Source organism: Polistes dominula, unplaced genomic scaffold (assembly GCF_049000335.1).
Source record: "Polistes dominula isolate Pdom_NZ unplaced genomic scaffold, Pdom_raw_medaka contig_373, whole genome shotgun sequence".
Taxonomy (NCBI): Eukaryota; Metazoa; Arthropoda; class Insecta; order Hymenoptera; family Vespidae; genus Polistes; species Polistes dominula.
Genome location: NW_028300899.1, coordinates 7402961 through 7426892, shown reverse-complemented (window position 1 = coordinate 7426892; position 23932 = coordinate 7402961). Strand labels below are relative to the sequence as shown.

The window sequence follows — 23932 nt, the reverse complement described above, 5'->3', positions numbered from 1 at the left end:
CTCTGAACTAAATAGAATTCCTCGGATATGCAAAGGATGCAGTAATTAAAAGTTAGAAACAGGATCGTGACTATCTGTCAACGACACGCCGTGTCTTAAATTCTAGCCGCACCGACCGAACGAACCTTTTGTTGGAACGACCTGGTTCTTTCTTTTAGTTTTTTTTTTGTTTTTCCTAAGGATACCTTTCTCTTCCTTTCTGGTCGTTTGTAATCGCGAATTAAAATTCACCCCCTCGCGTGGGTGTACCGTTTACTAGAGAAAGATTCGATAGGTCGAAGTTTCAAGGTCCCTTCCCAGTTTTTATTAGTTTCGTTTCTCTTTTTTTTTTTTTACAGATACATAAGACCGTAATATCTTTGGAAGTTGGGTTTTCAAGTTCGTTGAAAATTCCACTTGGTCTGTCCGATCGTGGCAAAGTTTAGGACACTTGGTGACAGAGAAAGGGAGATGTCGTTGAGGAGGTTGCCAACTCGGACAGCTGTCAACGACCCAGAGACGGTTTCTCATCGAAACCTACTTCCTGTCTTGCCAACTACTTTTCTCTCGTGAGCTGATCCCTCCCTATATCGAAGAAACTTTTCTCCTTCAGAGAAGTCCATTGTCTTTTGTCCTTAATACTAAGAAGTTTCAAATTACCGCACGACGTAGCGTAATGTTTGACACTTACCGACTATTGCTACTACCTACGATCGACCCTTGCTTGATCCTTCTTCCTTCTTTCAAAATGTAAAAGGGTTTCAAAGCTATTATAACAAAGCTATTATATCAAAATATTCTCTAATTACCTGCCTTTGAAATTTCCATTTAACGATAGAATTTTTCTCATACAATTTAGCTGGCAAAGCACGCGTTCGATGAAAGAGGAAAAGTATAAAAGAGTTGGTCGTATTTAAAATGTAAATCGAGTGTAAGTCGTCTTGCACGTTAATCGAATCGATCAAGTCGTAGATTAGATAAAAGTAATGAAAGGAAGAAAAGAGAAGTCCTTTAGGAGAGACGGATAATTAGGTGAACGCAAGAAAATCTATCGAATGGTGTGGTAAAATAGAGTGGGTGCAGTACTTTTCGAGTGGTTTCTAAGGCACGAGGCCAAGGTTAGATTTGTTCAGACGAAGCAGGACGTGATACAGCAATGTAGTTTTCGTGCCAACTGTCCCCAAGCATTCCCATTTATTTTCTATACATACACACACGCACGCAAGTCCTTACGCGAAATGATTGATTTTCCCTTTTTTGCGAAGCAACTTTTTTTCGATACAAAGTCGAAGAAAATCTCTTTGCTTTCGTAAAAGCTTTCCAATGATCTTCTTTCGACTGATCGATTTGACTTTTGTATCTCTTCACCTTTTTTCCCTTTATTACGAGTGTCGATATAAGTCAGAAAACCGTGATAGGGGATGGTCACTTTTTACATAGATATTAAAGATAAATGAAATGAGAAAAGATTCCAAAATATATGAATTTTTATTTCTTTATCCTTTTATTCCGAACGAATGGTAGGAAAAATTGTGACAATTCTTTTTGGAAAAAAAACGATAATTGTTCCGTATAACTATAACTGTGCGATTATTTTTCTATACGGGTTCGTTTTGCGACGAACAAAGCGCGTTTATTCGTCATTCGAGATTAGGAAAAAATTCTTCATCCATTTGTTCTCGCTAGAAGCGTAGAAATAAGCTTGGAAAAATTCTGACCAATCAACGAAATAATTAAGGTTAATTGATTTTGAAGAGGAGAAACTTGGGCAGCTCTAACGGACGCGCATAATACTGCCACTTACATTAGACATTTCAATTAAGGGTGAGAGAGAAAGGAAGATAGGACGAAAAGGCGAGAAGTTTCTTCGTTCTAGTGAGAAATTGATAAACCTCGCTCGCTCGCGTTGAATCATTGCAGCTAAGCGTTCCGGATCCACGAAATGCACTCAATAGCTGCGTCGTGTTTATCTATCGACGTTTATTAAAGTAACAAGGGATAACAGGATATTGGATTTTATTATTGTTTGACCTACATGTTGAGAATAGTAATGTGGAAATCGATATGAACTGTACCGTATGTGAGAGATATCAAATATTCGCGAAAGAAAAGCTTTTTCAAAATAATCAAATTGAAGAAAGGGTAGTGTAAGTAAGGTAATCGTTTATTATCGTTTTACAAAATTATCCGAAAACTTTTTCATTTGCTCTCGAGTTGGTAAATTAATTAAGGCAATTTCTCTCGGTGGAATTTTAAGTTGGAATCAAAGATCCTTAACTTAATCTTTGACTCTCCCAAATCGATTTAGGCGAGTGCCGTTTAATCGAAAATAGAAAGGCGTACCGTGATAGTCGCGACAAATTAAACTTCGTCTTTACGGTTGTGTCGGCACGAAATTCGAATCCTCGTGCTTCTTCGAGTAGAAAATCCTCATCAAAGTGAGAGTACCTTTTATATATATATATGTATATATACTGTTATATTCTCTGGAATAATCCACGTGTATTTTTCTCGAAGAAATTTCTTAACCAACTACCTCTAATAATCGTATTGTTTGACAATTTTTCGCGAGAGTTGATATATTGGGAGAGAGAAGAGCTAGAGAAAGAGTTAGAGACGGAGTTCTAATAAAGTAGGTACATAAAAAAAAAGTTAGAAAAAGTTATTGTTTCAGAGCGAATGTAAAGAGAGATAAACTATACCGCTCGAGTAAATTTCGGCCGTTCGTCTCTGTCAGTTTTTCGAGACTTTCTTCGCTTTTAAGGACGCATATTTTTCCTTCTTTTATTTCTTTTCCTCATTCTTTCCGTCGAGACTTTCCAGACTGTCGTGTCTTGACCCTGAAACTCGTCATTAGTTTCGTCGAGTCGCACCTCTCTTTGCGACTTGGAGAAAAAAATGTAAGAAAAGAAGAAGAAGAAGAAGAAGAAGAAGAAGAAGAAGAAGAAGAAGAAGAAAAGCCGAAAGCAGATGTTTCTTGTAACGTTTATTCGTGCATATATCATTGAAATATTTATTCTCTTATCACTCGTCAAAGGTATTCTCGTAATCAGGATGTTTCTCGTAAAGCACGATGGAATGAGCAGTCGAGTTAAATTTGTAACTGTATCATCGAGATCTACTTGACGTATTGGAATAAACGTGCTTGGTATCATCATCCTATGGAAATCGAGCGGAATATCCGATCTCGGGGTGATGCGAACGAGACAAAATGCGGAATATCGAATTTTCTACATTGAAAATCGGATATAATATAGTAGTGAAATTATAGAGTCGTGAAATTAGCGTGTTTTGCTGAAAGAATAAGAGGAGCTAGCAAAAGGTGACATGAATTTCAACAAGTTTTTTTTAACCGAACGAAAAAGATCCTCTTGTGAAGTAACGCGGCCGTAAATTATAATTACGCCGTTAGATAACAAACACTTTTCTATATGGATAAAAAGAATCTTCTGTTCTTTTCTTAACAAAGAAAGCAACACGCGCACTCAAAAGTAATTAGTTTCGCGAGGGAAAGAAGAAAAGGAAAAGATTGCTGGTATATTATTTGTGGATAGCCAACGATAATCACGAAATGCTCGTGAATTTTTACCAAGGCTTTGACACACCCTTCCTTTTTCTCCTTCTATATATATATATATTTGAACCCCTAACGTATTCTCTTGAAATTCACGGCGCTATTTCGCGATTTATAATATACTCGCTGGGTCGTGGTTTAATGCGAAACCACGTTCGCGAACCAATTTCTTCAACGTGAGTTTCAACGAGATTTTAGTGCGAAGAGGCGATTTTATACGGATCTTTTTCTTTTCCTTCATTATTTTTTCTTTCTTTTTTTTTCCTACCTTTCTCCCCCTCTTTTGATATTTTGCCTAGGGTAAGGTTAAAAGGTAAAATACTATTCGCAAGGGGTTTATCGCGATGGCACGGTACCGTTCTTACTCGTAACTCGTTGTACGTAACGATCAAAGTTGCTGTCTATTTTCGAGAATACGGGGTGTATAATAGGGTGAATAAGCTACTCGTCCAAGTTCCTCGCTTGGATATAGGATAAGAAAAATAAGTTATACGATATGCATTACGGGACGCGTTAGAGTGTGCACGAAAATATGAAATACCGAATATCGAAGTTAAAGCAATCTGTTGGTTTTCACCAAATCATTTTCTTATTTCCCTTTATATCGAGAATACACTTTGGCAAAATGTTCAAACGTGAAATATAAATAGTTTTAATATGTAGGCTAATTCTCTTTTAGGATAGACTAGTTGCGCGCGAGTCTTTGCGAAATTGACGTTTCGTCGAGTGAATATCTCCAAAAGTGACGTCAATTTATGACAAATTTGTTGAGGAAGAGTAACGCCCGTCGAAACCAGTAACTCTAAAGTTATTGTATATAACAGGAAGGCGGACTAACCAGTTTGAAGGTAAGGAAAAATGACGTGACGATAAAGAGGGACGAAACGGTATCGCGATAAAGTCTGCAATAAAGCGAGACATAAAGGGAACGCTTCAAAAGAGAAAGAGAGAGAGAGAGAGAGAGGGGGTGGGGATGCCCGATTTGATCGAAAATTTGATTTACTCGACTTTTCCAGCGAGAATTTACATGTTCTTTAGCAATATTAAGCTGACTAGTCAAAGGGAAATTAACTGAACATGCATTACGTATGTAATAAGGATTAGTCTCGTTGACGATCCGTAAATCCTTTAATCCTTTGGACGCGCAACGTCAATTTGCGCCTTATCGAACTATAACATTATCTTTTTTTTTGCTTTTTTTCTTCATATTTTATTCAAGGAAGCGAAGCAAATAAATACGAGTGACTCTCGACGATTATTTATCGGTCGGGGGTTGAGAGGGAAGGATAGTTTTCGTTCAAATGGAAATTCTTCTCTACGGAATGCAAGGAAATAAAGAAAGTGGAGAACACAGATGGACGGACGGACGGACGGACGGACGGGAACACGTTTGTTCTTAAAGGGTTTGCATGCGAGTCGACTAGTCTCTTATTTTTCCTTTCCGACTCGAATTTATTTGACGAAAAATGTGAGAGATTTTATTACAGTGATTCTCAAAGATAAGCTGTTTCGAGAACCGTCAGATGAAGAAATACGAGATTCTAATGTAATACCAATTCTTTATTTTAAGTTTATTCAAATATGTGTCTTCACTTTAGAAATTTTATCGAAATAAAAGAAAAAATGGCATAAGATATCCGTGAGCGTTTTTATTCACACAGATTGCTAGGCGAATTTTCACGAAGAAAATCTGCATTCCTTGGTATCTCGCGTAGGTATACATTGGTATTTCGAGGCGCGTGCCGCGGTTCGCTGCTTCTGCGTCGTTGCTTTTCCAACTTCTCTTGGATCCAAAGTACCTACCCTAGTGTACGAGCTCTACAAATTTCGAGGACGTTTTCTTCTCGATATATATATGCATATATGTGTATATAGTACCTACGCAATTTCGCCTTTTTCATTTAAAAAAAAGCAAGTTTTCCAGGAATGAGACGAGTGCATTGTATCATCAGTAGGATAATTTATTATATAATATTATTGTAATTATTTATTTAATAATTATAAAAATGAGCGCCTGTAGGAATGCAACCCTCTAGATACACTTTGAAAATGTCGCTTGCGAGCGACATCTGTTTGGACGGAATTTGTTTTAAGCTCAAACTGTTTATACACGCATGTATTACGGGTTGCCTATCTTTCGGGCAGAAAAAAATTTCCGTCCCAGTAGATGGCGCTTGTAAGCAACATTTTCAAAGTATAGCTGGAGGGTTGCATTCCTACAGGCGCACATTTTGATAATTATTAAATAAATAATTAGAACAGAAGTAAAAATAATATTCATCGTTCATTGAGTTTGTTTGTCTTGTTTATTGCTACTTGTCCTCATCCATTTTCAAATGACCCCTATTCTAAAAAAGTTTTCATTTAAAAAATGACGAACATACTTGTGAGAGCAAATGTAATATCGTGATCGGAGAGATAAATGTAAATGGTGGGTGAGAGGGAGAGAGAAGGGAGTTTTGACAACGTAAACGACTTTTGGGAAACGAATGGAAACGGTGGTTTAAAAGCGACGGGGTAGAAATATCAAGGTACTAACGCGACAAGCTGAATCTGTATGTACGATAACATTTCACGAACTACGTTCTACGTGTGTTCTCGTTGCATTCGCATGCTGAGAATTAGTCAGCATGATATTAGATAAGTATTTAAATGAGTTCTACGTGAGCTAGCAAATAAAGCAAGAAACTTTATAAGAGAGGAGATAGATAGATAGATAGATAGATAGATAGATAGATAGATAGATAGATAGATAGATAGATAGATAGATAGATAGAGAGAGAGAGAGAGAGAATTAAGCGAAAACAGAAGAATAGATTCGTATCGATCATTTGCAAATTTTCGATCGATCCTCAACTTATTTGTGAAAAAAGTAGGAAGAAAAAAAAGGTGGTAACTCGTTTGGAATTTCCCTGTGAACGACTAAATGCATTTTCGACGACATTTAGAAGCATCTCGGCAATGAAATAGGATCGTTTTGCGGTACGGCGTAAACATGCAAATACGTTTATTCTAAAATCTGTCCTTTTGAAATTTGCTATGCCGATATTGCGTTGATTTTTTGTGAGTTTCGTTTATATTTGAAAAATATCAGTGTACGGATATGAATGTTTTATAAGTTTTCTCTCGTAGTTTTGGGCCGTTTCATCGTTTCTTTACTTTTTTATCCTCGGGAGAAAAACTTAAACGAAGCTTTTACTCCTCGAGGCGTTCTATTTACCAACAGGCGAAAGTTATTCAACGCTTGAGAATTTTCCTCCCTCCATCTGGCTTCTTCCGAGAGTGTTGCCGTGCCTCTGGTTATATCGGCAAGATTACACGGTTAGAAAAATTCTAACGGTGCGACGGTTTAAAGCTGTCGCGGAAATGGTTCGTAGCCGGATCACGTAGAACCAAGCTGGATCAACCGTATGACCCAAATGAAACGTCGACCCAAAGCTTCGCGAGAAGAAAATATACACCGATCAAATATGTTTCACCGACTGAAATAGTTTTATTCGTTTGTTCTCCCAACGCTGATCATGAATACGCAAGACAATCGGTATAATAATACCAATACCTCATCGTAGCTGTAACAACAATTTAATAAATGATAATGAGGTGGGCTGGAAATAAAATCGATAGAAATATAAAGGTAGCCTTAATGAACTATGCGAAACTCTACTGATTAATGCTCCTATATTGTGTATCTGTTATAGCAATAAATTTGCAAGTGGGTCTTCCTGCAATCGGAAACTATCATTTTTTCTCCCTCGATTTCTACCTATTCGTATTTCTACCTATGCGTATTTGTAATATATTACGTGCTGCGTGTTGTGTTTAACGTTGCGCGCATGCGTATTTCTTCGTATATAAACATTCGATAAAGTTAGTACGTGGTTGGTATATGAAAGAGTATAGTGTTGAGTAAAAAGCAAAGATGACCAGGAGATCCTCGGATTTATTTCTCCAGCAGTATGACCCACCATAACAATGGGATCCTACTCGAGAAAGGCGACAAAAGAGCTATAATCCGTTCTCGGTTAAACCTTTCTATTCGTCTCTTATTTTCATCCTCGTTCCTCTTTAATCGCGAGATTTTCTCTTCCTTCTTCCTTATTATCGCGAAATAAATATATTTCCTTGCGAAGATAAAAATCCTCAAATAGGATGGGGGATTTATACCATCGTCGTCGTCTTCGTCTTCGTCGTCGAAGAGATGATAAAGAGCGTACTCATTTTTATCTAGAATATCGTTCTTTTGAATTCGATTCGCATTCGCTTTGAATCATTGTAAATCGAGCGTGTCGGATCGTTCAGATTTCAAGCCAATTTCACATTTATCTAGTTTTTTTCTTTTTTACAAAGAAATATTATTTATAATTTCGACAAATTTTAGATCAAGTAGATTGGTATGGTTTGCGTTTTTTTTTTCACCAACTTCCATTACTTTTTATTTCTCTGAACGAAATAGGATCCAGGAATGCGTTGTGACAAAAGTTTTGAAAGGAAAACGCAAGGGATAAGAACCGATTGGAGAATACATCTTGTACTTTTTTTGTCCGCAAATGGACGCGTTCATTCGCGTAAGAAAACATTGTTTGCCACTTTTGTCGGTGGCAAGGATTACCCGATTTATCTTCTTTATTTCACGCCCTAAGATATTCGTCTTGCGTTATAAAAGGGCGGTGGCCTCCAAGAGAAGCGAGAAAGGGTGATAGGGGCGGAGTTGCGAGAAAAGACAAGAGGGATACTCAGGAGCGTATATACTGAAATTACAATGTCTCTTTCTTTCTCTCACTTTGTCCCTTATTGAATTTATAGTCTCGTCGAAGTTAAGTTCCTTGAAGTTCCGGACGTACGCTAAGGTGCTCGTTCTTTCGCGTTAAGCCCGACAAAAAAACCTCCTCTATTTTATTGTTACAGTCTTTCCTCCAAATGTCTACTTCTTTTTTCCATTTTACTTTTCTATGTGTTGAAGAAAGTAAAGAATTAGTCTAAATGAAATATTGACTTTTCCACTTATAACGCGAACGAGTATGCCATTAACTCTATGCATTCAAGGTTCATAGTGTTAAGAATTATACTTCTATATTTTGATTCGTAGAAAAAAAATATAATTTCGTTTATTTGGAAAAATATGAAATGAAGAAAGATACGATAGAGAGAAGGAGAAAACAAGAAGGATCGATTGATTCGTAGGAACCGCACGCATAGTCGCGTTTCTGGCTGCATTCGGAGCTGCATTCGGGGCCGCAAACGTTGCCGCAGTTCGCAGCCACGGATGTGAAGCTCCCTCTCGTTGTTGAAATAGTTTCATATTGTCAACCATGTGCACCGTCTATCTCGTCTCTATATTTTCATTCTTTATGAAATAAATAACCAGATAGCCACATTTTGTTATAAAGGGGGAGGTATTCTATTATTTTTTTTCTACGTTGACAGAGTAACGATTTTTTACTGCGACAAAAAATGTTTGATAAGCCGCTTAAAAAAGAACAAAAATAATAGAAAGTGAGAAAAGTTTTTTTTTGAAAAATATATCAATGCTTAATGATTCTATAAATCTTTGGATCGTTCCGTACAATTAGAAAAACAAATAGGACCTTTGGTCATTTCGCTTGAACGAACCTAAGAGATCACCTTTCATTCTTCGAAATTTAGAAGTAGACAAATTGAAAGAATGATAGGAAAACGCGTAGAATCGGAAGAAAATTGTATAAATGCGAGTTAAGTTGTTCGTGAAACTACGTCATGTCGAATATCGGAATAGCGAGAGGTAAATCGGATTTTGTTGTACCGCGGATAACGGTAGTGCTAGGTAACAGGGCAAGCTTACGAGTCGAAAGACAGGCCGATTACAAGAGCAAGGATCGTTTTGGTCTGCACTTTCGCGAGACTGATAGAGTTCGTTACTACTGGCGTAGGATCTAGTTAGTTAGGTATATAGGATTAGAGATAGTTTATCTCTCCTCGATACTCCAACGAACTTTACGAAGAATTAGTTACAATACCTATGATCCGTTCAACAGCTAGTCTCGATCCAGCGATTCGCTATAATCTCTTCCCGATCGGATCGTTTCTTCTACAGATATGTAACTTTCAAAACGTCAGCATCGACCGAGGACGAGGACGACGACGACGACGACGACGACGACGACGACGACGACGACGACGACGACGACGACGACGACGACGACGACGACGAGAGACCGTCTTAATTAATGCTGTGATAAAACGTCATCTAACGTTAATTTGACGACGAGGTAGATGAAACACGGATGTTGCTATTAATCAACTTGGCTCGTATTAATGACGTTAATAAACATCGGTATAACGTAAACGGATTACGAACGAAATCGGATCTCTATGGACTTTTAATTGGATACCGCCCAATTTATACCTTATCGCCCATTAATCTCATTAATCTTATTTTACTAAACAATCAAACGTGTTCCCATTTCGTTGTCAAAGAACAAACCCCGTTCATTACATCTCTGTATATTCGATTAGAAGAAAGGAAAGTGTAATTACTCGACCGGTTTCTTCTTAACGAATCGTAATAGAATAATTTACGAGAATGTCTCTTTAAGGTACTTACATTTTTCGATGGCTTCTTTAGTCGAACTTTCCTTTCGAGAAATATTTCCCGTTCGTGCGTGAAAGAGACTTTTCTACTTTTCTTTTTTTTTGTCCTTTTTAAAGACTTTCTCATAATGGGACGATATTGTTTCGATGAAAGAATGGGAGCCAAGATAATTCACGGTTTCAATCTTATCTTCGTCATTTAGCTTGGGAAGCCTTTTTATCCATCCGATCGTTATTGTTTTTCCTCGATTAATTAAATTTGGACGAATCGTTTTGTAAACATTTTACTTTGGCATAATATAGTAAAGGTGCACGAGCGTTTGTAGGATTTCGGATGATCTGATAGTCGAAATCATGACAAAAGGACCGTCTAAACAGCATGGGTATATCCCCCAAACGGGGATCTTCGGGACCTTAGTGTCCTTTGTGCCGTTGCGGCTGGTTACCTTAATAGGAGAGTGTACACAAGGCTTTCGGAGATCGCGCAGACCACAAGTATTTAGGATAGAGAACGCTCGGTTTACCAAAGCCATCCATATGCGACACGTTCGATATTCTGAAAGCTGATAGACGTTTCCACGGGGGTCAAGGTAGCCGCCAATTGCTACGCTGACAAATTCTTTAATCGACTTACTCCTACATCTTATTAATCATCTGCCATTGCTCTTTCTTTCGTTCAACAAAAGGGGTTGACCTACTTACAAGAATATAAGATCATTTCTCATGGACCAAAATGTTGCACAAGATTCAATGTTTGAATAATGAATAAAAGGAATGTTCATCGATCGGACGATTTGTTTTTCAGTATTCGGTGAAACGGTGAAACGAGCTTGGAAAGACAGAGATGATCGAAAGGCTTACCAGAAGAAGATCGGAAGCGTCTTGAATGGAAGAGAGGCAGCGAAAAGGAGAGAGGAAGAATCGAGGTGAACAAATTCGGTAGAAGGAAAGAGGGAAAAAGGAGGAAGGATCTTTGCTCGGAAAGTTGGGTTCGTCGACTTGGATCTTGCGCGCGCGGGGTAAGATGAAGTCTATTTGGTGGTGGTTCGCGTCGTTGCTGATGATGCCGGTGCTCGCTGGTCTTCCGGAGGGTGCCGTCACTCGTGGCGAAAGTGGGATTAAAATAGGCATGGGTGAGAGAGGGACGACCACGCCGAGAGGTCCTCTCATGAGGGGTAGTTCCGGGGTAAGGATAGGAGAGGGTGGATTTCCAAACTCAACGAGAAAGAGAATCTTCACGACTACGACAACCACGACAACCACGACTATTGCTACTACGAGGATGATTACGACGACTTTGCAACCCCCAAGATTCACTTATCCTCCACAATCATCCCTGGAAAATAATAATAATAATAACACTTACTTGAAGGTAAAATCTTCATAGTATCTATCATTCTCCGCTAATGATCTCCCCTCGTTACTGTGCTATGAAAGACAAAAGGAAGAGAGAGAAATCTCATTTCTAATCTTTCTTCTCGATATACCAAGAGAGTTGAAACTACTTTGGTCTCGTGCATTAGTCTCTCGATGCGCGAGTGTGTTTGTGGTCTATTCATCGGTAACAATCGATTTATGCAACAGGTGTTCATCGGTGGTGGTTCGTTGCGCGATAATAAAGTCGCGAAAATGCTCTTACTTTTGGGCTTTTTAATTGCCTTCATTGTATAAGTGTAGAAAGGCTACCGTAAAAGACTTAATGATTCACCGCTTGTTATGCGAAAGAGAAAATTTCTTGGATGAAGATGAAGAGAGAGAGAGAGAGAGAGAGAGAGAGAGAGAGAGAGAGAGAAGAATTTTCTCACATTAATTGCCAATTCTCTTGATTGTCTTATCAGCTAAAAGCTCTCTCAAGTTTCTAGGCTTCGTATTGATATCTCGTTGCCTTTATTTCATTTCTACGCTAACATATGAAAGAGTATTTTTAACGATACGACGGTAGCCTCTTACATTTATTCGATCGCGAAACTTGCCAAGAGAAAGAGAGAGAGAGAGAGAGAGATGTTTTTTGTTGAATTATTTTATCGATTATCAGTCGTAATGATCGCGTCAAATAAACGTCCATCGAGTGTTCTTATCCGTTGGAGATTGAGCTTTCGTTTATTAAAAGTGGCAAATATTTGTTCGCTTTTTCCCGAATGAATTTTTTCAAGTATACGCGAAACACACATATGCTCTCTTTTTACTGTTAATTAGATTTGCACCAATGTATGATATATTCATATTGTTTTTTCTTCCCTTCATATTATTCTTTTTGTTAAGTTAACGATCATTCATTTGGTCCAACGCTTAATCGCTTTTATATTCATTCATTAAACTGGAGTTTCCTGGTAAGTGTTATTGTATCATTCGGGTATCTACTCGTTGAAATTCTCTTAAACTCAGCTAGCACTTACTCGTCGTCTTTCTGCGAAAGAATATTATGAAATATTATTATTAGAATTTCTCTCTCTCTTTCTCTCTTCTTCTCTCTCTCTTTCTTTCTCTGTCGCTGTTTTTTCTCGACAACGTTTCGTTTATTTACGACGAGGATTAAAAGTTCTTTTTATAGAATTATGTATCGCGTTAAGATGAATCACGACTGAATAAAAGAATAGAATAATTAATTAAAGAAAGGTTTTTCCCGTAATTTTGCTTGGCAGGTTGGCATGATGGTACCGTACAAAACGTTCGGCGTGAGGGATTACACCAAGGCTGTTACATCGGCGATAAATACGCTTCAGAAGAGTACGAGAGGACCAAAACTAGGACTCTTCCAACAGCATGGTATTCGTGTGAAAATATCCATGATGGAACTAACGCCTAGCCCGACCAGTGAGTCCTTCTTTTTATTACATAACCCCGCCCCCGCCCCCGCCCCGCCCCCGCCCTGCTCCGTATCTTTTCTATCTAGATATTTTTCTATTTTTCCTTTAATTTTTCTCAACAGACGTATCGAAGATCTCTCGAATAAAGGTCTCTCCAAGGGGTTCCCATTGCTAAAGGGATATCGACCTTATCCCCTTTTATTTTCATCGATACGATATAATAAAATAGCTTTGCTCAGGGAGCTCTCGTAAGACAATATTTGCACTTTCTTATCTTAAGACATTAATTATTAGCTTCCTCTCTCGAATGACTGCTTTGCAAATGATGAAAGTCGAAATGTTAGTTAATCATTTTTAAATTCATTTATCGAAAAATATTTGATTATCATGCTCGTGAAAAGTTTCCCTCCTCTTTCTTTTCCATATATTCTTTTTCATGCTCCAAGAAACGGCTCCATTCAATCTCGGTTATACGTGCAATACGCGTAAAATACGCGTATAATTCATGCACTTACGACTTACATGGATGCATGCGCTAGTGCAATGGAGAGTGCGTTTCACGAGTTGTAAAGTTTAAAGCGACGTATGAAAAGGGAGATAAAGATCTCGTTTGAATGATGTTGAGAAACTCCTTGACGGAGGATTCCCGTTTAACCGTACCTTCGTACCATCAATTTGGCAGCCTTGCATTCAAGCATCCATTCCATTTTTTTTTTCGTTTTCAAGAAAAATTCGAAATAGCCTCGAGGTTCCTATTCACCTTGCACATCTTTCTTTTTTATCTTATCGTTTTTAACAGAAGCGTTAAATCATCTAACGTTTTCAGGTTAAAGACGTTAAAAAATGCAGTATTTTTTGTTGGAAATTTGATGTTACTTTTAACCATTTGTTAAATCTAAGATAAATGATTTAATTATTTTATTATTCGCGAAGTTATCGGGAAACATAGTGTAAAGAAGGTCTATATAGATTATTCATCGATCCTTTATACCTCCAATTTAAACATCCGCGCAAAGCTCGTTTTTCTGATCGACGTTTTACGATCGCTAACTTGCCTTCTATTTCACTCTTTATCTCTTTTGTAATTTCTACCAAAGGGCTGACTTAATGAATCCAAGTATTTCGTAATAATAAAAAAGGATCCTTTATCTGGTCGTTTCTTTCTGTAAAATAATCTCGTAGAAATTTTCATTTAGCAAAGATCTATCCGTTCGTCTGCAAATGTCTATAATTTCTATGTATATTAGTCGTTCAAGTGAGTCATCCGAGCCGTGTATACTCGGTTGGAAAAAAAATCGAACTAGGATAGAGTTGCCACGGTTTCATCTTCCACGAAAACTTTGCGCAGTTCTGATTTACATTATGCGTCGGAGTTTGAGAGACTTTATAATTGGTTGGAATATGTAACCGTGATATTAAAAGGAAGTCTTTCTCGGTTGTAAGCGCTGAAAGACTTTTTTTTCTTTTAACATTTGCTTGGATTAATTAGAATATCTGCGCAGAATTTTTGTTCAAGTTTTTCTAAAGGAGGATATTAGTGTTAGGATTGTTTCGCACGTTTCTTCTTGCAATGGCAGAAAAGAAGACGAGGAAAATTCAATGACGTTGGGAAACAGCATTGGACAAGCAGGGAGAAGAGAAAGGTATATCGACCACAGAGCAAATTGAACATCGCGGTTAAACGCGAATTCTGCGGTGGCTGACATGTTCTCAAAAGTAAATCCTGTGGTTTACATCCGTGATCGATACGCTTCTCGATTTCCGTTTCACCTCTTTTTTGATTTTTTTTTTCATATCCTACCGATGTATTTACACATATTCATGTATTTGCGTACGCGCGTGTAGAGTATGTACGTCACTCGAAGGCAATCTCATCCTCCTCGTTACGATACCTTTCATTATCAGCAATCGTGAAATAGAAAACGACGATCGTATCTCGATATCGCGAAACGTTACACTTTGCTTGAAACGTAACGAAAATCGATTCTCCTATCCAATCCTTTTTACTTATATTTTTCATTAACCTATATAGTAGTATATACAAACCACCTTGCTATTTAATTCGTTGAAATCGAAATGTTTATAGCTATTTTTCTTGTTGTTATATTTTTTTTTCACTTCGTAACAATGACGATCGTTGACGAGAATAATATTAAATAATAACGAGTAAGCGTTGAAATTTGTCAGGAATTTAATTTGACGATTCTTCACGAATTAAGCATAATGATTTTCATTTATAAATGAATTTGCGATGCGTACATGTAAATTCAATGTACATCTATGTACTCGTTCATTGAATCTCAAATGAAGGGAAATGAGTGAAGGGTAGCACGTTTTAAATGGAAAAAGAGAGTGTAAACGTACGTATTCCAGCAACATGTGAATACTCTGTTTGGTTTGGAAACAGAGGAAATAATAGAAATAGGATAGGATAGGAGAGTAGAAAAATAATCGATGGATAAGAAACGAGAGCTAAATAAGGTAGGGCGCTAGAATAATCGTGCAGTGACATCCCACTAGGGGATGTTGTATCAAGGAGGATGTCGTTTAAGTCGGTGCAGTTTCTATCCACCATTTGGTTGCCAGCTTTTGTTTAACGATTTCGATTAATTTAGTCAGGGCGATAACGGGACGACAACGCGTCGAGGTAAGATGCAATTCGTCGAGCTTTCTTTGATCTCTCTTCCCTCGGAGCTTTACATAAATCCGATTAAATAAAGCGATCGAGGGTAGAACAGAGAGAAGTTGCAAGCTCCTGCCATCTGTCGAAGGATCTCGCAACATTTTTACTCTTAAACGTTATCTTCCAAGTCTCAACCGTCTCACCCTTTTAACGAAAATAATTCTTAGTTTGTCGTCTAACGCGTTTGCCGGTAATAAATAGTTTGATTTTTCTCAAGATCTTTCATTTCCATAAAAGAGGGCTTGAAAAATGTTACGGTCGATCTGTAATTTACGACGCTAGATAAACCAACAAATTTCCCACCGCTTTGCACGAACGATGAAAAGGTTCGCGCGTTCGCTCTTTCATTATAATTGATGTCCTCTTTTAGCCGAGTCAATTTAATTACGATCAAATGTTAGCGTTTATTTTCAAAGAGAATAATTTATTTGAAAAGATATCAAGCTGACGCAACTCACCCTAACGAACACTCGTAAAAACGTGCCACGTTGAATATGCTAGAGAAGACACTTTTCTCTTTCTTTTTTTTTTCTAAAGAAAAAAGCAATCGGTTGATCGATAGGCCGCTCGTTTCCGAAAGTAGGGACGAAGTTTACTCGATGACCACTCGACGAGCACTAGACGGTCACTCGACTACCACTTTCCAACGGACGATTGACTTTTTTTATCCCTTTTATCCCTGGAGCCCTTTAGCAATCCTCATCGCGAAATGCGTGCCTGATACAAGAAGAATTTTCTCGACTACTCTTGGAATTCTTGGCGACTAGGCAAAAAGATAACTACTATTGAAAGAGGACAAGAACAAAACCAACTCGCGATCGTTTTCCACCTCCATCCCAGCATCCCTATGTGGTCTATAGGACGAGTAGAACGTCCGGCGAATACCACAGCAAATTCCAAAAGCCAACTATGGTAGGATCGCGAATTCGATCGCATTCAGGACACACCTTACGTATTCTACTGGGAAATCACGATTCCTTCTATTATTATATTATATATGTGCATCCGCTCGTCAACTTTAGACATTTTTCGATTATCTTCAAATATCATTGATAGATCGTTGAAGATACTTTTTTATTCGCGTTATAAACCTATATATCGTTGATGAAACTTGATGCAGAAAAGTGTAATACTTTTTCATTCGATACCAATTACATGTTAATCGTTAAACGAAGTTAATTACCTTGCTACGCTCAGATTTCACAATGGAAAATGAATTGGAATGTACATTATCTGCGAAAATTCGATCAACGTTCTCGTTAAACATACACCGACGCCACTTGCTGTCGTTTCTATCTATGTGCTGCAACGATCGAATATGTTTCATAATTAGTAAAGCATCATTTTCTTCTGACATTTGAGTTAATGGCTCTTGATTTTGGTGTAAATATCGAAATGGTGTTTCGTTTCCAATAAAAAAAAAAACAAATTTGATAGTTAACGCTTTCGTTTCCATCTATTCGAGGATTTAACGACGAACGTTTTTGCGAAAAATAACGCAAATGGCACTAACCTGGTAGTAACGATCTCTTCTATTTCCGTTAAAGAGTACGTACTAACAAAAATATATGGCTCCTTTCGTACGGTGTCTCGTAAATTTGGACTTTCTTTTTCTAAAGAGAAGTATCAGCATTAATAATGTAAAAGAGAAAGGGAGCGAGTGATATTAAAAAAAATCAAATGTAAAAGAAAGGTAGGAAGATTAGGTTCCATTGAGAAAGAAAGCTAGAATAAGGTATTAAAGTCAGACTTTTTCGTTTTCTAAAAGCCACGTTGAAAGCATGCTCTTTTCTATTTTCTTACATTCCCTTTTCCCTAAGGGTGAACTTCCAAACGCGAAACTATAATCGAGAAATAGAGAAAGAAAGAAAGTCTCGAAAATACTTGTAAGCTAAATTTTCCGCGAACCTAGGAGGATATTCCCATGGCGTGGCATACGAAATCGATTCCCTTTATTCCCTTTTCCCTTTTCTTTGGCCACAGCCGACAAACGCAGAGCGCGTGTACCTTTGATTTACATTTAAACCTAACATCGGGTGATATCTCTTTCACCGTCGCCAAATTTCCTAGGGAAAATAAAAAGTATCGAATTTGTCGAAATGGTTTCTTCCTTTGTAAGAGAATCTAAAATGGAAAACAACATATTAGTACCTACTGTAATATGCAACAACGTCATTTATAAAGCTTCGATTCTTATCGTTGCAAATTTTCTAATCGATTTGCAAACGAAAGTATATACATAGAGCCTTTGTCTCGATTTATTCAGAAGATGGCGAGGGAATTCAAGAGTTCGTCATTTTTCATTATGCATGCGAACACGGAATTCGCTTTTCCTTTCCTTTGTATTCATCGCGGAATATCTTGTTCCTTTTGCGAATGGACCGGCACTTTCGTGTATTCCTTACGAGATAGAAAATACGCTCTTTAATTAAACGACACAATTTTTATCAAATTTCACAATTTAATATATAATAGTACAAGTTCTATTAACAACGAACCGTTCCGATCTATCCGGCAAATACGAAAATGACTTTACCATAATTTATAACTATGTTATACCGTATAATATAATAAATCTAAGAAGAATGAGATCAGCAAAATCGAATATGTCCCAGGGAATGTATTATTTTTCAGGCTATTCGCGAATGAAAGGAAAAGTAGGACACGCGCACGCATACAACTCTAAAGATATCTTCTCTAACGAAAAAGATATTTGTAGAATAATTGCGAACGAGATAGGGTGGTCGAATTCGCGAAATTTCATTGGAAACCACCTTCGGAGTCGATTAGATAAAAAAAAAGAAAGAGAATAAGAAAAGTAGCAGGAAGGACTGGGGGTAGATATCCACCTATCTCGTGGGTGGCATGCGAGGGTGGTTAAAAGCGTTTCGCGGCGAGGAGGCGTCGTCATGGTGATCAGGTTTCCAAGGCATGCGCAGGAGGTGCGCGCGAGCGCATTAGAAGGATCCACGTCGTGCGGTGGAACACAACACGGGTAGCTGCTTTTTCGCGTTGGCACACCCGGGCTCTCTGCTGGCTGGGCGGTGTCTGCAGCCTTCACTTTCCTCCCGAAAATCAAAGGCTACGGGGCTGCTGACCGCCACGTTTTTTTCTTCCTTTTCCTTCCTCTCTTTCTCTCTTTCTCTTTCTCTTTTTCCCTCTATTCTCTTCCTCTCTCTCTCTCTTTTCCTTTCTCACCTTTCTTGTTCATTTATCCTATCCTATTTATCTATCTATCTATCTATCTCTTTTATCTTATCGTACGTTCATTCGATAGCGCGAAAAATCGACACGTGTGTTGAAAAATAAGTAAAGAAGTAATACTGTATAAAGAAAGTAGGAGAGAGGGTGGGGGGTGCATCGTGCATCCTGCAACGAGTGAAAGTGTCGAAGAGATAACCGCGTAAACATCGCGAATCACGTCCTGTGTGTGTGTGTGTGTGCGTGTGTGACGATGACTTTGCTTATCCGCTCGGGGGAATGCTCGGCGGCCTTCTCAAAGTGTGCCTTTTTTAACGTTCGAGAAAGATAGAGGTAGAACAACGGCCGAAATGAGGAAATGCTTTACAACTTGGTTTGAAAAGTATCGTTATCCAGGAGTTCCGCATGATCGAGAATTGAGTTGACCTGATTTCGTCCTTGAACGAATGGAGGATCGATCCTCTACGAGCTTGTGCCTCTCTCTCTCTCTCTTTTCTCTTGTATTTCTTTGTTGTTCTCCCTGGACCATCATCTCGTTTCGTTCCATGTTATACGATCCACGATCCACGCACGCACACTTATGAACACGAAATTTTCTAAAGGATAACTTTTAGTTATTCTGGTTGAACCCGATGATTGTTTACCACTGCCAAATCCGCTCGATTTATTCTCGGGTATTCTTTTGAAGAAGGTACGTAAATCTCTCTCTCTCTCTCTCTCTTTCTCACACACACACACACACATACGTTTATTCGATGGATGATACTCTCCGAGCCTCGAGTATTACGTTTCATAGACACGCGGACTAGCTGTCCAAATCGTTGAAAAATAGAGCGAGTTTTGTAACTGACGCGATAAATTACTACTTGACCATGCCAGAGTCTATCTCTGTTTCGCTATCCTTCGTCATTTTCCAGCAACGGTGGGGGAAACCTGGCTCGGTCCACTCGAGTCACACTCGAGGTGCATCAATTCGATGTATCAACCGATTTAATGGAAGATTATTCTTTTTATTTCCCTTTATTCTCTCTCCCGTACGATAAATAGAATCCTCCTGTAAACCAACCGATTAATTATTATCTCTAATAAACTTTGCTATTCTACGAGGTAGATCGCGTCGTCGTTAAATACACACACGCGAAACTTGCTAACGCTTTTGCATCGATATACAAGCGAATTTACGTTTGTAAATATTTGATGAGTCGAGAGTGGTAGCGGCTCAAAATAATCTACATGAGTTGACAAAAGTATCGTAAATTGAAGCGTATAATGATTATAAAGCATTGATCTCCGTAATAGCTAGTTTGTTTTTTTCTCTTTTATTATTCTTTATCATCGCTCGTTTGTATTTATTTAGGACTTTATGGATTTGCAGAAAGCGTTCTTTCATCTTAATATAAATAATATATATTAAGTCGATTGGCAAGCATCAATTCACGTACGAGGGTAGAAAAAAGGAAGCTTAGCGATACGATCGGAGAAAACAATTCCTTCAGGCAGCTTTATCGAGATTCCTTTAAAGCGCAGGAAGCTGAGGCATCTTTTGTTTACTTGACTCTGACGAGAACAGAACCGCTGACGATTATGGCACAGCTTCAAGCCATGACCTGCGGTTACCTCTTGCGACCCTCCAACCTGACCATTATGCACTTCCTTCCGCAACTTTCTACTATCTATTTTTTTTTCTTTCATACGGTTATTTCCATCTCGTTATATTTCATTCGCAAGAGTTAGCCACAAGTTCGGACACGTTTACATATTCTCGCATTTTCTTTTATCGACCAAAACAAGCTTTATAAGTTTTTTCTTTTTAACGAATTTCAATTTGCTATTGATTTCATATATGTAGCTAAACGAGTTTTTTTTCCATCATCCTCGTTTTAATATCGAGTATCGGACATCCGAAATACTTATTTTCAATTTTATTTATCTCTTCTTTTCATGCACGATCGAACTCACGTATTCCGGTATTTATCGCAAAAATCCTTTCCTTTTTCTCAAATAGATTGCCAGAAAAATCGTCGTAACGGTAATCAAGGTTTATCGTTCGATCCTGTGTTTAACCTTTTATTTTAAATATTTCAATAATTTTTCATCTCGCGACCTTTTTCTCTGTGCATATATGTTAGTTCTATACAACATACCTAGGCATAGAATTTGTCGTCGAGGAAAAAGGGAAAAAAAATTGTGTTAATCTTCTCGTTGGAAATACATTCTGGCATGGAAAAAAAGTTTGCGTGCCAGCTGTGACTCACTTTTTCGAGTCCCCCTTCGCAACGAGAATGTGGAATGTAGGTTCCCTCTTGGTTAATATCGCGGTCAGTGGAAACGCGTTAGAGACTATTGATGCTTTATCACCCAATTCTTATCGACCATGTCAATGTATTCGATGCGATACCAAAAGAAAAAAAAGTATAAAATAAGAAAAAAAAAGATATCAACCTTGGGGTAAGTTGTTCTCTCGTAGATCCCGATAACGAGTTTACCGATAACTAACGTCGTCCGATCAATTTAACGTCGAATTGTTGAAAACGAAGGATCCTCTTAACGATAAAGAACATTCTCACATTTTTCTTTTATATTATCCTTTACTTTTATGTAAAATGTAAAAAGCATTTTTCCAACAACTAATTGTTTACATTGGAATTTTATTTTTCTGTTACACCGTGATGGAAATCAAAGTATCTCTTTAATGTCAAAGGAAAAGTTTCAATGGAGTTTCGTTGGAGAATAAAGAAAAAATAGAAAAAGAGTTCTGATCGAAGGGACAACAAAGATATAGTACGTTTTCAACGAAGAAGAGTAACGAGCAAGAAGGAGTAATTTAATGCTTGCCATTTGTCATCTCGCACTTTCCGCGAGCGAGCTGTGTTTAATTACGTCGTTTTTAGAGACGGCGTTAAACCGAGGACAGTATTCTCTCTCTCTCTCTCTCTTTCTCTTCTTGTATAATACGAGAAAAATTGTCGCGATTTGATAAAAGATAAAAAGAATTGAAAAAAATAATAAAAATGAAAGAGTTGGGAGATGCGCTAATAGTAAAAGAGAGTAGCTGTGATGAAACCAAATGAAAACGTTTCATTTTTCTTATTATTATATTTCATTTGGGTGGAAAATCGATCATCGATTTAATGCGGACTCGTAAATCAAAGGAATTTAATTAACTTTGCCCAGTGTACACTTTTAATCGAGGTCGAATTTCATTTTCGCTTCAAACGGCAACGAAAAAAAAGAAAAAAAGAAAAAAGGGGTTAGGTGGCCTTCAAGAGGGGAGGAGGATTCGTTATCTCTTTCTTTCTTTCTTTCCTCAATTTTAGATTCTCGCGAAAGCATCGTCGCGATCGACTTTTCACCGAACAATCTTATCAAAACTATCTTGAAATTCTGTCAAAGAAAAAAACGTCGGAAATGAGTATGAAGTTTTACTTTGGCGAAGGCACGTGGATAAAGTTAGAGTAAATAAAAGAAAAGAATTAGTAACGATTAAGAGAAAGTTTGAAATGATTTTGTAGAGTACTACGATTGCTTAGAAAGTCTTTTCTCTTTTCTTTCCTCTAAATCATCAAAGTAGATATTTTTCTTAGGTGTTATCGCATAGAAAACTCGGTTGTTCGCCAATGACGTAGATATCATCTATCTGCTTCGATTCTGACAAGCTCTCGTGAGAAACTTTAACTTAATAATAGCTGGACAAGCTACTCAAAGTACCGAGGTACCAGTATAGACGCTCTTATTAAAACATCGGCTTCGTGCACTTCACAAAATTGATTTAACTCTTAAACAGGAACGCGTTCTACCGCCAGCACCATATATATAAATATATGAGTGGAGTTTGGTGAAAATTTTTCCTCTGAAAAATAAACGCTGATTAAACTTTTCTTTTTACCGCGCGTGCAAACACAATGTGTTTAATAATAGGGTTTGAGGTGTCGAGGGAGAAAAAAAGAAATGAAAAAGAAAATAGATGGCCAAAACGTTGCTAGCGTTTTTTCTCAATAATCGAAGAAGCTCCTCTTTTTTCAAAGGACTCCATCGAGAGAAATGCTAGCTCCGATTTCTATTCTTTACGCAACTTCCTAAGGGAGGGGAAAAAAGGTTCCCTTCTGATAATCGAACTCGACACTCGATCATTCTTGATCGTAGGAAGAATTCGAAAAAGGAATAAGGAAAGCAACAGTCAGGAATGTTTAGTACTTTTTCTTCTTCTAGCTTGTCAATGAAATAATACTTGCTCGTAAATTACCAATTGCCATTTATCATTGCCTTCGTTTTTTATTATCTTTGATATTCCTTCGCACAAATTAGCTTTTCAAAGGAGCAACCTTTCGTTTTATATAATTATAATTAATATTAGTTATTGTCCGTGGAGGTAATGATCAATTAAAGCGTTGTAAAAGGTGAGGTTTAATGAGTGCACGAGAGCGAATAATTTATGGGTAGCAAGCAACGCGTGCAAATTATGAGTCTTCTACCAAATAGTAGATAATGTATTCGAAACGTGCGAAGCAGCACGATTTGCATGAACGTCCATGCATAATAACTGATATCTCAAAACTACAAGCTTTAACTTATATCACGTTCTTTCATTTTTTTCCTATTTTACAAAGAAGGAAATTCGATACGCGTGAAAATGTCTTCTGACGCGAACTGTCGCAAACTTAAATCCGGTATTTCCGATGAATATCGCGTTGCCCCGATAGTACTTTCCTTCAGCGGGACCGCAGATAAATCCAATTGGATCTACCTAAGGGAAATTGCGTTTCTTAGTCCCCCTCTCATTGTCAGTTCGTTGAAATTCGATTTTCCATCGACGGGAGCTATTGGACATCGGGTTTTTTTTTTATAAAGAAACCAATGCAAAAACTATGGAAAAATGAACGGTATGATACTATCGGATAATCCTTTTTTTGAATCGGGTTGCTATTCGATTATATTCGTCTTTCAAGCCATGACACTTTCAATGGACTCGACGTTCGACAATGGACTCGCCGTCTACCGTTGAGTGAAAGATACGACAAATATTTGTAACATTTTTCTAAGGAAAACGATCGGAATTTGCAAAGAATGTGAATGTCAGGGTTGCGTAGACGAGGCTCGATTAAATTACCTATTAAATCGAGA

The 23932-nt window shown here is 37.8% G+C and overlaps 1 protein-coding gene across 7 annotated transcripts in view; it reads left to right on the top strand.

Annotated features, from left to right (window-relative positions):
* The window catches only part of Nmdar2 (glutamate ionotropic receptor NMDA type subunit 2), a 55784-nt gene that overhangs the window by 13911 nt on the left and 17941 nt on the right, over positions 1-23932 (top strand). For 4 of the 7 annotated variants that reach the window (XR_016178843.1, XM_015323443.2, XM_015323444.2 and 1 more), the window contains exons 2-3: positions 10926-11492; positions 12763-12934. Coding sequence is in view for 4 of the 7 variants with exons in the window: in XM_015323443.2 (XP_015178929.1) it covers positions 11145-11492; positions 12763-12934 (520 nt within the window). In the remaining 3 variants the exon portion in view is untranslated. Of the gene's footprint in view, positions 1-10925; positions 11493-12762; positions 12935-18592; positions 19503-23932 lie in introns of those variants that run through there. The other 3 variants (XM_015323448.2, XM_089179312.1, XM_015323446.2) reach the window with 3 other exon arrangements.